A 15,782-nucleotide genomic window follows, 5' to 3' on the forward strand; every position below is an offset into this window, starting at 1 on the left:
AGAAGACGACTTATAGTCGAGTGCTTCGGACTAAGTTTATTCGTAAAACGTTTTGTAACAGACTTTTATTTATTTCTTTTTGCATTATAAATGTGCCGCCGCAGTGTGCAAGAGTCGAACCGGCGACCCTTTCCTCAGCTTAACATGATAGCCAGTGAGTCACAGCAGGCGTTTATACTAGCATCAAATTACAAATATCTGGGCTCACCTTGCGGTGAGATCAAGAGGCGAAAAAGTTACGCTTTCTCGTAAGGCCTTGCTATAGCACTGCCGGAAAGAAGTGCTTAAAGTTCTCCTTGGCAGTTAAGGCAATCCAAGCTTACCCACGAACGGTTTCTATCCCAATACTCTTCATTAACCGGTACTGATGCATCATTATAAGGAAATGAACTGAAATCAATAAATGTCACTCCATCCCGTCGCTGCTTTTGGAGAGGGGCACCTCCCAATTGTAGGAAATCGGCATGCTCTGAGCGTAGAGCGACGTCAATACTTGCACTGAAACGTGAGTGCTAAAATGAATAATCAAGCAGTTCACTGGTTAAATAGGCTTGAAAGCTTACTGAGCGTTATTACACAATTACCAAACACACATTGGCTTTTAAAAGCCCTTCACAAAGGGATTACCTAACGATGGTGATTGATTTGACCAACACTAGAAAATTGAGGGACCTTTCCCGCTCACTGTCCATCAGTGCTTCCTACGCTGCATGAAGGGTACAGAGCTACCTTGGTCGAACAACCGATGTTCTCATGAAGGTTGAATGACTTTTAGAAACGAGATATTGCGACAGCGAGCTTGAGCGTAATTCTGCAGTACGGCGCAGGCAAATGCTCGTGGAGGAAGCGGCCGCGGAACTGGGCGTGGACGCCGAGCCTCTCCGGCGCAAGATACGGGACATCGACGATGCCGTCCGAGGGGCGATCGAAAACGCCCCGATGGACGCTGCCGACACGTCCGTTGGGTGCAGCTATTTCGACACGGCCAGGGTGAAGAGAGTCTGGTGCGAGGTCTTCAAGATTCACCACCACCACCGCCCTTCGACGGCATCGCACGACTCGTCCTCGCACGAAGCCCACGCCCGCGTGACCAGCACCAACAGCCCACGGGCGATTCGCGTCATACTGGACGCTCTCGGCAGCGCCGACCTGGTCGCGGCCAGGATATACCTGCTGCTCGTCCCTCTGGCGAAGTTCATGGTACTCGAGCATTGGGTTCGGCCGCTGCGCGGGGACCTGAGTGCTGGCGTGAGAAGCGAAGTGTGCGTGCGCACCTTGCGCACGCACGTCAAGGAGGTCTTCGAGCTGTGGTTCAAGACGCGAGTGCTGCGCGACGGCACCGCGACGGATGTGTCTCGCATGGCCAAGGACGTTCGCAAGGCTTCGAGTGCCACATTCAAACGCTTCAAAGGCGCCAAACTGGACGAGTACGAGCCGTACAAGACGACCGCATGGGTGGAAGGTATGCGCGCCGCTAAATTGTTTCTCGAACGCCATCGCTCGTGAATGTGCAGTGTACTAGGGAAGGAACATGTACAAGGGAAGGAACACATGAGCGCAGAGAACTTCCAACTTTTGCACCTCTAGTGTCCGGCCGCCCGACTTTGTATCGTGTAACTTGCAGACTGGTGGCACCAGCATCTTTAGCTACGCGCTTGTGCCGTGCATTGGCATACCTTCAGTCAGAACTTGCAGCTAGTACCCCAAAAAAGTAAGAGTCGCACGTTAATATGTTATCTTTAAAAAGTTGATTGTACTCTACATGCAATGCAAGAATATTTGTAGAGCACGTACCTACCAGGCCTTGCGTCCAAGGGCTCTGTCAAAGTACTAGTGCTACTGTCACCTCTACGTCACGCTTATGATTCTTCGTCGCAAAACCTTTGTGATCATAGTACATACCAGTAATAATATTTCCAGCTTAATATATGCATATTCTAAGCGATTTACAGCTACTGAATTTAGGTGCCTTTACAGCCACGTTACATCCTTCGTAACCATTGTTGGCTAATTACACCATCCGTTTGGCGCTCTTTGCCCAGAATTGGTCCTAGCGCGGGCCCTAACCCAATAATCAATCGTAAGGTTAAAAAAAAATACGAGGCCGGAGGCGATAGTAGTGTATGCATTATTTAAAATCTGGTAATTAGGCTGTGGTTTATTCGGCCACTCTTCAATACATCAAACTGATTTGATGTTTTGTAGTTGAGGGAAAGAAAGTCACAGCTTCATTCGAAAGGCGAAGTATTAATAATAATATTTGGGGTTTTACGTGCCAAAACCACTTTCTGATTATGAGGCACGCCGTAGTGGAGGACTCCGGAAATTTTGACCACCTGGGGTTCTTTAACATGCACCTAAATCTAAGCACACGGGTGTTTTCGCATTTCGCCCCCATCGAAATGCGGCCGCCGTGGCCGGGATTCGATCCCGCGACCTCGTGCTCAGCAGCCCAACACCATAGCCACTGAGCAACCACGGCGGGTAAAAGGCGAAGTATTGAATGCGATAGCAAATATATTAGGTAGCTACGCTCCGTAAGCTTAGTCGTTTTGTTAGCTGTATAAAATGTTGTAAACATTCGCTTATTAACTAAATTAAGAAGCGCGGTGGCGCGCGCGCAGGCAAACATGACGTTTCATTCGATGACCGCGTACACTCTCTGCCAGGACGCTGGCGTGACGAAGAGCGACAGCAGTGGCGACTGAATTCCCCTTCATGCTGCCTCCAGTATTGCAAGGGGTGCGACCCACTAGAGGTCTCTCCCCGAGTGCCTCTCTACATATATAGCCCGAATAAATGCTTTTCACCACCATCTCGCTTCAACGAGAACTAGGCGCGCCAGATGACATGAAGCCACCAGCTATCTACGGTCAGCTAGCCTTCGAACCCACCTAAGGTTACCTCCGAACGCGAGTGGTCGCGCTCAGCAGCGCCATGCGCAGCCCCGGCCGGAGTGGAGACAGTGATGCCCGCTCACATACCGGGCAATTGACAGGTGTAGGCGATTGCTTTTAGTTGGGCTTTAATTGTACTTTGGGTTCAGTTGCATGCTTACTTTTTGAGGTGCGAATCTCGGTATTCGAGTAAAAACCTGATTAGATCCGCACGTTTGAATGCGAAAAAAAAGAATAAGAAAAATGTTAGCAGTGAAGCTTCTCGCCACACAGCGGAGGCTTCATTCATGAATTCGGCAAACATCAGGAGGAGGATCTATATAGGTGGTGGGCAGAGGTAGAAACACGTCTATAGCTCTGTAATCTACGCGTGTAACTGGAAGCTAGAAAGGTGTGGAAATATCTGAAATGGAGAGATGTGTTAAAGCTGACAAAGAAAAAAAAAACGAGAATAGCACGTAACAGACAGATAAATGCAGGATTCGTGTAATAGTAGTTGTTAGGCGAGGAATGGCAGCTCAAGCATATAATCTTCAGACCGCTGCGTTACAGTGTCGGTTATCGGCCCAAACTAGCTTTTGGTACTTCATGCTTTCCAATTCACAACCATAAGAGCTCGAAAAATGGGCACAAGCAGCGCGGAGGGTGTATAGGTGCAATTCTTAAGCAGCCGACTCAGGGTGCAGCGAAGAAAATCGAAATACGCTGCAGAGTGGAGAAATCGGAACACATGCACATCCACAAAATTTCAGGAAGAGGCGTTATTCGTCTCACCGATTCGGTGTAAATTACGCAACTAGGGTTGTTGTTGCCCTGATTTCTCGCAGAAGTTCCTGATTTGCGTTTTACAGAGCAGCTTTTAGGCTCCCTTCCTGTCGGGTGCGTCGGCGTAACCGAGCGAACGAGCGCTGCGAAAGATGAACGTGGAGTGCAGTGGCGGATGGAACACGCGAGGAGTAGAGGGGGGGGTGAAGGGTGCAGCGGCACCACGAGGCTGAAAGCGGAGGAGGAGGGTGGGTGAGAAGAAAATCCTAGGGCGGAGACGATGGCTACAAGATGGCGCCACAGTATCGCGCGTCGTCTGGGAATGTCTGCATCACGCCCACGCGCCACCCACGCGCTGGATCTCGCGATCTCCAGATTAGCGAGGCAGTCGCGCGACACTTCGCTCAGTTTGCAACTTGCAGTACGAGACAGGTTGTGCGCGGCGCCAGCCAATATATCGCGAAACGAAAGCACGTATACAGCTGTGCTAAAATTTCGCATAGAGAGTATCGTAATTATCAGTGAGGCTTTTCTTTTTCTGTAATGAGTAATCCTCGTGAAAGATTAAGAATTTTACAGGAATAATTGAGCCAGAAAGGTTCAGCTATGTTTCACAAACCTACCCTATAGAGCAGGCTCTTCTAGAGTCACTGATAAAACCAAAAAAGAGCAAGTTTCGCCACCGCTACGGTCGGTGCAGGAGCTGGTTTCTTCTTCCGGATGCTCTATATGTGACATCATCCGAAAGAAGACAGAGTGCTAGAAGCCGCCACAAGCTGCGGCTAAAGCGAATGCAGTGTTTTGCAAAAGAAGTTGCTTGCAAAATGAAGTTGACAGTAGGAAATATTGCGCAAGAAGCTCCCGCCGCAGTGGCGCAATGACTATTTGGCGTCCTGCTGCTGGGCACGAAGACGCGGGTTTGGTTACCGGTCGCGGCGGTCGCGTTTTGATGAGGGCGATATGAAAACAGCTTATGTATCTAGATTTAGGTGCATGATAAAGAACGCGAGGTGGTCAGTGAGAGCGCTGATAACCGTACGCGTGGTCTGACCATACCTTTCGCGTGGTTCGAGGCTGTATTTTAGTGTTCAAAAGTGATCGAAATTAGCGAGACCGGCCAACGGCTTCGACTCCGATAGGTAGGGTGGCCAGAGTTGAATTCCTACGCGGGTAGCCGCGACCGCGCATGATCAAACGATACTCGGCTTCTTCCGGAAGTGAGCGAAATTCTTATCGAAATTCTAAAGCAGAGCTTTGCTTACTGCAGTCGGTTTGTTAAGCTGCGTCAATAAATACACGAAGTAAGAGTATAGGAAGAAGTGCACTGATCCAAACAGCCTTCTTGATTGATGTCAGCTATGAGCTAATAGCAGCCGTCTATGGGTGCCTTGTGTTTGACGTCACGCGCAAGCCGCCGGCCGGATCGACGCGGGTGCCGAGAAGGCCAGGTTTGAAAAGCGAGTGTTTGAGAAGCACGTGACTTCGCGTGCTGGTTGCGAGCTCCACGCGCCGCGCGCGACTGCAAAATTTGGCTTAGATGTTCGCAGGCAGCGCAGGCTGTATACATGCGGATTGCATTTCTATACCTTGCCTGAGGGGTGGTTCAGGACATCTTTAATCATTGTGGCTCTGAATGCCGTTTCGGTACCTTATTTCAACCAATTTGAAGCTATCCGCAAGAACGACGGTTCTTATCTATTTCAGCCCTGTTTAACCTATCGAGAGCTCCCGTTCCGACCGTGCCGGAGTACGGGGACGACTTCGTCGCGAACATGATCATGCTTTCACGTTCCGGAGTAGCCGTGGGACGCGACGAGTTGGCCCACATCGCGAAGATGGCAGAGCAAAGCGCCGGCTCGCACGGACTGTGCGGGAGCAACGATACGTCGACGGTCGACGTGGTGGTGGGTGGACGGGAATTCGTGAACCTCTTGCTGCCGGACGTATACTACAGCGACTCGAACCGCAAGGTCCTCAACTACGGCAGCCTGGGAACGCTCCTGGCCGGCGAAGTGTTCGACTCGCTTTCCTCGCGAGTGGACCTGGCAACCCCCGCGAGCTGTCTGGCCCGCTACGTGGGCGCCAACATGGGAGTCTCGCTTAGCGAGGTATGCGCGCGTTGTTGGGAGTGCGGCGAACACTCGTGGCGCGAGCGATTATTTCGTGTGTAGTTTCACTTCGCACCGGCCCCTTGATTTTCCTACATACATCGCTACTCACCGGCGTCACGTGTTTAGCGTGCGCGATTGACTACGGGAAGTTCTCGTGCAAATGCTTGCGTGCAGGTTCCCCCGTATCTATCGTAATAGGTAACGATATCAAAATTCTGTTACTTGTACCGATTGAGACATCTACGGTGGACAGTATTGATGTGTTATACAGCGGTCTCAATATACCACTAATTTGCGAGTGTTTTGGACTCGAAAAGCCCTCGTAAGTATTGTACAAATTTCACGTAACTGTAAATTCACGTATCAAGTTTTCCGCACTTGAAATGCATAACAGCTTAAGTCTACAAAAATCTCTGTTTACGGTGCTGAATTTCAATTTTGTAAGCATCGTACTTCAATTACTTTAAGCTAATAATTTCCAGCAATCATAAAACTACTATAGGGAGCGAAATCAAAATTCTGCTATCCGCAAGTAGTAAAATAAAGCTTGTTTTTTCAGATGCTATCATCGAAATCGCTGTAGCGGTTGTTTCGATCATTATACGTTTCTGCGGTTTACATCTACGGTGTGCTCTTTTTAAACGATACCTCAAGAGACTAAGGAAGTAGGCTCAGTTTATCAGGCGTTAAAAATTAAATTGTGGTGTTTTACATGCCATAACAACCATAAGATTATGAGGCACGCCGTAGTGGGGGACTGCGGATTGATTTTGACCACCTGAGGTTCTTTAACGTGCAGCCATTGTACTGTACACGGTCATCTTTGCATTCCGCCCCCAACGAAATGTGGCCGCTATGGCCGAAATACAGGGGTGAATCTCCGCATGGCTGCCATTGGCTGTTTTCGAGCAGACGCTCTTTCGACGCTAGCGCCAAGGTCCCCTTCAGTTACGGCCCTAACAGCAGGGCGAGGCAGAAGGACGCAACAGGAACAGCAGCCGCGTGGCGCCTCCTCTCCCAAACGTTTTTCTTGTCTTTTTGTTTTGATTATGCCGACCCGGTCCATTCCCTTTCCCCTTTCCTCCATGCCGCTCGCGCCGCTTACTTTTTTTTTTTACCGGCACGGGGCGCGTTTTTTTTTTAACGCGCGCGCGCTATGGCGCACCACGCGCCAGCTCGCAAGCAATGCACGCGCTACGCCACGCATTGGCATTGCTTGTGACCTGGCGCGTGGTGCGCCGTGGGCTATGCGATGGCATGCACGCAGTGTTGCCCATACTTATACCAGCATGTGCCGGCTCATAAAAAAATTCCACTTCCAACATAACAGGTCTTTAGTCTCGCTTTATTGATTCGTTTCCGAAAGCAGATTTTTCTTGTAACGTTGTGTGATACACGCTCTAAAAATGGGCAAAAGGGAAAGGTGCATGGCATATACAAGAGTACTAAACACAAAAGTTCACAGACGGTAGAATAACAAAAACAGCGCTAGAAAACGCGAAGGCCGTTTCATCTACACAAATATATAAAAAAACAAGATCCTTATATAACGCCCTCAAGACCGAAATGTAGACGAGTTTCTGATATATGCACTAAGATATTGCACAAAGCTGGACGATGTGTATGGTATAGTCATGACTACTATAGAAAGGGAAAATTCACTGGTCATGGCAAACACAATTCCACGCAAAATACCTAAATATATAATAAAATGCTAACATTGTTTGATTGACAGCCATACAAAAAAGAGCTTATTTATAAACCTGCACGAAAGTATATGAAATGCGTGATATGTTTATTACTACTGAACAAAATGAAAAGACATGGCAGAACAAAAATAACATTGTACTAAAAGCTGAAACACACATTATGACATTATTTTGCACTTGGCCACAACTTGAGTAACGGTGGCAAGGGGGACCAGAAGGCAGTCGGCTTTTGCAGAAGCACATAGAAAACATTCGCAGAAAGGCCTATTCCTCAATCAAAGACCGGGTAAAATAAGCCAACAGCACGACTTTTTTTTTCGCCTCGAATGCAATGCTTAGCAGTAAAATTACGTCACTTATGGCACTAAGTAGTACCTACTGGGCACTCCTTTGTATAATAAACACGAGCTGTAAAAATCTGCATATAGGAGACTTGCAATGCTCACGCTTCCCAGAAGAAAATAAAAAGCGTACCATGCCTGCACATGAAGGTTGTTCGCGCGGTTTTCCCATCGGCGATTACTGAGATAATACACAAATACGAACAGTAATCTTTCAGCTGTTAGTACGTTTGTAGAACGTGACACAGAGAAAAAGCACTGAGGGCGGAATAGATAGCCGGGCGAGTTACTGAAGTTGCAGAATGAGACTTGGCACAGAAAAGCACAAGTTATAGACCAGGTGACAATGAGGAGGAACATCTATTTGACAGCTTTCTCTACCGGCAAGAGGGAAGTGTAGCACAATCAAAGCGCAACGACGTCCGGAGGCTCATGGAGCACACACATGGACAGGGCTGTGTTCGTGTACATGCGCCTTCTGATGTCCTTGGGTCTGCGCGCTCACCGTCTTTAGGCACCCGGAACAACCTCGCAGGGCTTGTTTTTGAGGTATTCGTGCACCACTGCACGAGCGGTACGAGTCGTGAAACGGTTGAAACATCGCGGAACACAAGCACGCAGCTACGGAGGACCACGAAACTGACGAAACAACCCACGCCGGTCAACGCACAGCAGCCCACGCTTCCCTATAGCAGCAGATGCCGCTGCATGACGTTTCATGTTTCGTTATCAGCTGTTATCTGGAAGCGTGCGCTGCTGTGCGTTTACCGCCGTGGGTCGTTTCGTCAGTTTCGTGGTCCTCGGTAGCTGTGCTTGTGCTCCGCGATGTTTCACCCGTTTCACGACTCGTACCGCTCGTGCAGTGGTGCACGAATACCTCAAAAACAAGCCCTGCAAGGTTGTTCCGTGTGCGTAAAGACGGTGAGCGCGCAGACCCAAGGACATCAGAAGGCGCAGAAGCTGGCGCCGGGCCGGCGGGGCCGCACGGCGCGCGCGTGGAGAGAGTCAATGGTGAGGGAGTTATGAGGGAGTTACGAGGGAAGGGGGAGAGGAATTGGTAGGGGGAAGGGCTCGGCCACTTGGATCGGCGCGCGTGCGCGACGATCTACGAGGCCATGCAAAGGAAACGGATTTTCAGCGCCACCCTCGTCATAGATGGCGCCAATTACCTGTGCCACCGAAACCGGGGAGTTTCCCACTGCGGGCCGAAATTTGACCCCGTGCCCTCGGGTTTAGCAGCGCCGCAGCAAAGCCACAACGCCATATGACGGTGGGTTTATCGCGAGTAATATTTAACGGGAGATTGAGCTCAAGGGTACAGAAGATGCTTTTTTTGAAAGGGGCAGATACTGTATTGCCGATAGCAGGTGTTCCCGATCTGATTACAAAGCTTCTTGCACGCAGCCGCTAACTATAGAGCTAACAGCACGAAACGTAATTAGTACAACAAAAATAATAAGGAACCAATAATTATGTGGTCAGAATATATATATATATATATATATATATATATATATATATATATATATATATATATGTAGTCGTTTAGTTGCGATTACTTTAGTCATCGATTACTTTGATCTTCGTCTCCCGCGTGAGGACACTGCGTGGCGTTTCTGTACCACCATTGGAAACGCTAAACAAACGAACAGCTCACCAACAACGCAAATACTCAGAAACCAGACCATCCACGGCCACGGTAGAGCCACGCTATAACAACGGTTACCACGGTACCAACAAAACTCGCCTTGGCGAGGACGCGGGGACTTGGCGGGAAAACCTGCGATGTCGGGAAAGACACAGTGATGCGTATCGCCATGGTATCGCGATGACGCTCAGGCTGCTCAGTTTGGTCTCTTGCAATATTTCTAGTTGCATGTACCCGGAGTAGGAAAAAATATGTGGTTCCGTTTAACGAACATTTTATTAGTCGTTGCCTTAATTGAAAACCAAGCAATCACAAGGTTGGCACGCTGTGAAATATCAAAGGTGGCGTGCTGGTACTTCCGTCATAGCGACCATCACCAGCTGCACGAATCGTCTCATTAGGTGTGCTCTTTAAAGTCTGCTAAAAAAGAGCTTTAAATTTACCTGCCGCGCTCTTGTTTGCTTGAGTGGTGTGCACTACTCATAACAAATTTCCACCAACTGGAATTCCCTCATGAAGAGTTAGAGAAACACAAGAAAGACAGATCAGTTGGACAAAGGCACATAACAACACACTGACGAATTTTGATACAGAGTAAATGCTTCACAAGAAGAAAAAACAATAGCTGTATAATTTAACCGCGAATGGAAACCTAAGAGTACAGTAATATGAAAGGATTTAAGGAATAATGCGTTTTGAATATTCGCAGAATAGCAGCATCGAGAGAACAGAAAGGCTAAGAACACAGAAAAAAAAAATGAAGCCCGTCAAAACATGTTACTGTCGGTGAATTGCAGCCTTCGAAACCGCTGGAATTTGCGGCGGGTGCAGAGTGTGGCTCACTGTGTATTCCCAGGGTATTACCTGTAGAGCGTTTACTGTGCATTGTCCTTGCGTCACGACACGCGATAGCTATCTGTTATGATGGCTGATACCGTCATCTGAAAGAGCTACACTCGGTTGCCTCATGAGAGGCATTTAGGCTCAGAATAGCAGCGCGCACCCACGAGTGAGTGACTCAACGCTGGAAATACGTCGGAAAAACTGTTTCCGCATGGTGAAAAAACAAACAAACGCAGTTTGAAACAGCGTTTGCTTGAACAGCAGTGTACCTTGCGGCAAGTATTGAGTGCTTAGCACAATATTGTGCTAAGCAACCCAACAAAACATTATGTAAGCTCTGATTGATTTGAATACTCGAATTGCATTCGCCTAAAATTGTTATTTGAAATAGCTTATTAGTTTGTTTGTTTATAATTATGACGGCAATTATCGCCTATATTATAACTCTTGGCACTACCATGAATTTTCGTCAGCAACAGCTGTCATTTCGTCCCAAATACGCTATGTTCATTAAGCCGGCACATCCTTTGCAGAGTAAGCGGGTGGTGCGCTATCTTGAACAGTGGATGGCCGCCGCTATGCGTTGTTTGTCAACGTAGGGCAACACTAGGCTAAGCAAGCGTGCATGCCTTGAGATATTTTGACGCCTAATGGACCTGCTATACGTTCCCTCTCGAAGCGCGCTCACGTATTTCGCGCCGTTTATATAGTCACTACATTAAGACGTTTGCAGGGACAACATGGCCACAATTAGTACATGACCGGGGTAGTTGGAGAAGTATGGGAGAGGCCTTTGCCCTGCAGTGGGCGTAACTAGGCTGATGATGATGATGATGATGATATAGTCACTGCAGCGTCAAGCACATACAAGGAAAAACACGTCTACAATTCATCAGCCGTCCCACGTGCCACCGTTCTTTCGTATGATCTTCCCGCGCATCCATCTTCAACATCATTTTCAACAACATCATTAGCGCATCCATCTTCAACCATCGGCCATTTAGTGATCAGCTGCATGCGCGAATACTTTCAAGGTACACCCGTAAACAAAAGTTTGCGAAGCAGCGATTTCGCGATAAAACTAATTTTCTCCTCTGTCTGGGAGTGCAACTCGAAATTAAAGACTGCGGTCCAAACTTGGCATTACATATTTTCTAGTGCACTCGTCAGTTTCCCTTTATGCGTGTTAATTACGAAGAAGTCCTGCTTTTTCAGTGACGTTGTGGTCCGTATACTTTTGCTCACGGCTGTATATCATGGCTTCAATGAGATTTGTCTTGTGTATCATTTTGTGTGTATGTATGCTTGCTATTGGTGTTGCTTTTTGGCTTCTTGGTTCGTCTACAATACTTCCCATTTCAATTATAAACAGCTGATGTTTCACTACTTAGTTCTGTGCTTGACATCTGTGCTGCATTTGTATACTTCTCAAGTGATGATGTTGCGTATACCTTGCACTTGTGTCCGTTCCTGCGTTTTGGCACTAGCCCTGCACAATGCTTCGCCTTTCCCCTTTGGCCCAGTATATATTTTGCATTTCCTTACAATATCCCTCTTCGTCCGCATTGCTCGATGTCCTTTCGGTCACGTAAGGTATTTTAAGCAAATAAATAAATAAAAAATACTAATTACGCGCGAGTACGAGAAAGCACGAATGCCCCAGTGATGTTGCGCACACATGTAGAGAACGAGTTCTGAGAGCGTTCTCGTGTCGTGTCGCAGGTCGAGCGGGTGAGCGTGCTGAGGACAGCGTGGGTGCTCGATACTGCGCACAAGGCGGCCGCGCTTCGGGAGCCGGACGTCGCCCACAACGCGCTCGCGACGAGGCTCTTCGCCATGCGTTTCTTGCGCACGCTTTGCGGCGAGCCAGAGGACGCGGCCAGGCTCGCTCGGTTGGCCCTCGCGACGCTGCCCATCTACTCGCTGGCGTTCAACTGCTCTAAACCCTCGGCGCCTGCGCTCTGTTGAACAGTGCGCGGCCGTCGCGATGCGTCTTTGTCGACGCGCTGACGCAGCGCAGCGTGTCGTCTTACGCAAGCGTGGAGACATTGCGATATGTTGCCGCGACAACGCTCAGCATGTGATGCGTATTTTTGCGGTGCACGCTGCAATTCAGTTTGCGCATGAGTGTTTTTTTCTTCGATATGAATAGAATGCACGCTGTGCTCGTTTAAGTACTTCCCGCGATTCTCCTTTCTAATTGCACTCGCAACCACCACGTAAGATAGCCAACGAGAGCAATCATTGTAGTTAACCTCACTGTGTTCGTATCGCTTCTTCGTTCTTTTCGCTTTCCTTGCTGCTGCGCAGTGCTGCCGAAATGGCCAACAGTTACTTGCGTGAAGAAACCGTATCGACCGCGCGCAACCGTAGCGGGCGATTTCTTCGTATAAACGTTCGGCGCAGCTTGCCGAGTTCCCAATGCGCCAGCCGTTTACAACGTGCCCATACAGTTCGGTGTTCCCTTCTGAGTGCTACAAATACGTCGCATTATAAACGCGGTGGTGCTCACGTTGCGCGCTTTCCGCGATGGTGATTTGTGCGGTTAATGTTTTGTGCTCACGCTGTTTACTGTTCATCACGGCCATCGTGATGCTTGTCTTATTTTTCGCAAAATCGGAGTGAATAAACGTGACCGCTGGAACAGCAGAGCAAGTTGGACGACTTGATTTGTGTTCCGTGATGGAAGAAGGGGGCACATGGCACAGAAGGGGGACCCAGGGCAAGATGGAAGAGTTTGTAAGATAGACGCTTTGGTGCGTTCACCACGAACACGAAGGCTGGATTAAAGAAGTCGCCGAGAAACCAAGAGCCGCGTATTGACATATTGAGGCAGGTGTTCTATTCTTCGCATGCCCCTTAATTCCTCTTAGTCGGCGGAAGAATGCGGCCAGATGTACCTATATAAGTTTTTATAATAGCGTTAATAATGGATATATCATTGATATATATGGATGTACCACTGTGCCGAAGTTTACACAGCGTTGGCTTAACGCTGTTTGTACATGAGATGCGCACAGAATTGTCAATGGCTGCTTTCATAGTAACATGAAAGTTGACCTTTTGTAAATGCAATTTAGCGCTATTCACTGGTGCCTTTTACGGCAATTGCTGTGAAGCGAAGACCTGTGCTTTCTTTTGTATTTGTAGTAGGCGTAAACACGACACCTAAGAGCATGAAAGCATGGTAATTTCAAAGTATTTCTTTTTGTAAAATGAAACATAAATACCGAAGCAAAACTTTTATAATATGTACGTGACAGAACGCCTCCACCAGTAAAGCGTTCACGCGTTGCGCTTGAAACTAATTTAGCGAGTATGAAAATGAACATCGTGAAATGGAAAAGCAAGTGCCCATGAATGGAGCGTGGAAAGAATGATTCGTTTTATATGCACAAGAAAAACTTTAGAATGCAAGGCAGCGCAGATGGCGGCACTATTTATGACCGCTTCGTTCTCTCAAAGAGCGGGTGATGCGCCGTATAGAATACGTTTTCATGCATGCTGGCTCATGCGTGACGATCGCATACGTGGCGTCGTGAGGGGAATTGACTCGCGGGGTTAAATTTTGCCTGGCCAGGTACAACCTCGTGTTTAGCTACGAGTTCATCTTAGACGCTGTTCATGTGATGAGATAAGGCAACGAGAACGTCACGAAGCAACGCAGGGGAAACAAGAGATGCCGTAGTGCCGGGTTCACAGCTCATTCTCTACAAATTGCCGTTCTTTAAGGAAGACTCAAAGCACGATGCTCCAGCGTTTCTTGCCTTGCGCTTGGAGTAGGGTCCGTAATAGCTCGCAGCAATATGTGGCACGCCCTCTGACGGGAATTGAACTTGCTACCATGCGCTTAGCAGCAGTACGCCTTATAGCCCTTGAAATGCCTTGAAAGGTTTTACGAGCAATCGATGGGGAATGCTCAATAAGCTGCTGCCATGGGCCAAATAAAGTACATTTTAATGTACCCTCGCAAAATGTATCTAGTCTATGCGAACTCCCTAAGTGTTTCGCCACAAAGCACAAGGCAGGGTCAATACTCAATAATCTGTACTTTTTGTACGCCCAGACTTATGGGCCTTCTGCGCGCAAGCGTTTGGGGATACTGTTAATACATCAAAAGTGTTAAGGTAGCTATATGTAGACAGTGTAAGATCCTTTCACATGTGCGAATACAAGTACATAAGCAGTCGCGACAGTCTACAGCAACAGTGTAGACAACTTGATTTCTTTTGTATATACAGGATTTTTATAGACTCATATTTGAGGTCTATTAAAACGTCATTTCTTTAAATGCGCCGTGCTGGCACAAGTGTATACGGGTTTGACGTGTAGCAAAATGTGACCTGTTTGTTTGCGCTGTGCTTCCACACCTGTGTTAGAGGGCAGGAACATTTGCCAGGCACTCCTTGTCTCTAGTCTCTGCCTGCACTTGCAACTTATAATACCTTTTAAGGAAATAAAATATATTTATTCAAATCAACGCGTTGTGCTTATATAATTTTTTTTCAAGCCTGAATACCTAGTATTTGTTTACGTCCGTAAATAGCGCTTCTTCACTTATCGACGCGGCTGCTTGCTTTCATGCTAAGACCTGCTGCGGCAATCTCCCTCTTGCTTTTCTTCCTACACGTAGCGGGAACTACGACGCCCGTCAAATGGGGTCATTGTGTTCCAGATCCTTCAGTTCTCTTCAAATGCGGCAGTTTTTTTTCTGTATGTGGACAAGTGAATTAGAGTGGCATTGGACTTTGGACTTTAGACTTGGACATTGGTCTTTATAAATACAAACTCGCACAGCAAAAAAATTCCAGTGTGAATGTCAGCAAGGTGCTGAACGCCAATGAAATAAAATTGTGAACCACATGAAGTATTCTGATAGCTTCGGACAGCGCGTTTTCACGAGAAGTGGCGACTTCGCAGGAGTTGGCGCATGACCACGTAATCACACCGCTTCGGGTCTTCCGACTTCGTGCAATGAACGCGGGCAAAAACACTTGAATATATTGCAAGGAAACGAACATGATTATTTTCAGTGTATGTAAAACAAACGAAACCGATAGCGAAAATGATATAGTTGTGTCAATATTATATGCTCCAAGTCTTGCATTATTTCGTCTGGTTGGAGCAAATATTCGCCGAAGCTAGCTAGCAACCTGACTTTGGCGAAGAAAACTTGCTTCAGTGTCAACACTAGTTCATATTGGAATAGGTAGGTATAATAAGCGTAAACTCACTCATACTCATTCACTAATATTTTCGCAGGCTACGTACTCACACTCATGGATGCGTACTGATGCTCGATGGCACTAACTCAGCGGCTCCTACTCGCACTCACCCCTGTTCATAGTCTCTTCCACTCATACTTACCGGCACTAACCCGCATACATACGCCCACTCACACACGCTGACAGTCACTAAGGTCCGTATCAACGGCCACTCAGAATGACCGTCCCCGCATTTCGTTCGCA

The 15,782-nt window shown here is 47.8% G+C and overlaps 1 protein-coding gene across 1 annotated transcript; it reads left to right on the forward strand.

The window, feature by feature from the left end:
• The first annotated feature begins 830 nt into the window (after positions 1–830).
• On the forward strand, positions 831–12,596 carry LOC142574114 (uncharacterized). Its single transcript, XM_075683273.1, has 3 exons — positions 831–1,462; positions 5,367–5,770; positions 12,037–12,596. The coding sequence occupies exons 1-3, from the start codon at positions 832–834 to the stop codon at positions 12,280–12,282; spliced, it is 1,281 nt and encodes a 426-aa protein (XP_075539388.1). The 5' UTR covers position 831; the 3' UTR covers positions 12,283–12,596.
• Positions 12,597–15,782: the final 3,186 nt, after the last annotated feature.

This window comes from Dermacentor variabilis, chromosome 3 (assembly GCF_050947875.1).
Source record: "Dermacentor variabilis isolate Ectoservices chromosome 3, ASM5094787v1, whole genome shotgun sequence".
Taxonomy (NCBI): Eukaryota; Metazoa; Arthropoda; class Arachnida; order Ixodida; family Ixodidae; genus Dermacentor; species Dermacentor variabilis.

Coding starts and splice junctions, on each gene's coding strand:
- LOC142574114 (XM_075683273.1), top strand. CDS start 832: ATGCTCGTGGAGGAAGCGGCCGCGGAACTGGGCGTGGACGCCGAGCCT. Junction 1,463..5,366: donor GACGACCGCATGGGTGGAAG/GTATGCGCGCCG, acceptor TATCTATTTCAG/CCCTGTTTAACCTATCGAGA. Junction 5,771..12,036: donor TGGGAGTCTCGCTTAGCGAG/GTATGCGCGCGT, acceptor GTCGTGTCGCAG/GTCGAGCGGGTGAGCGTGCT.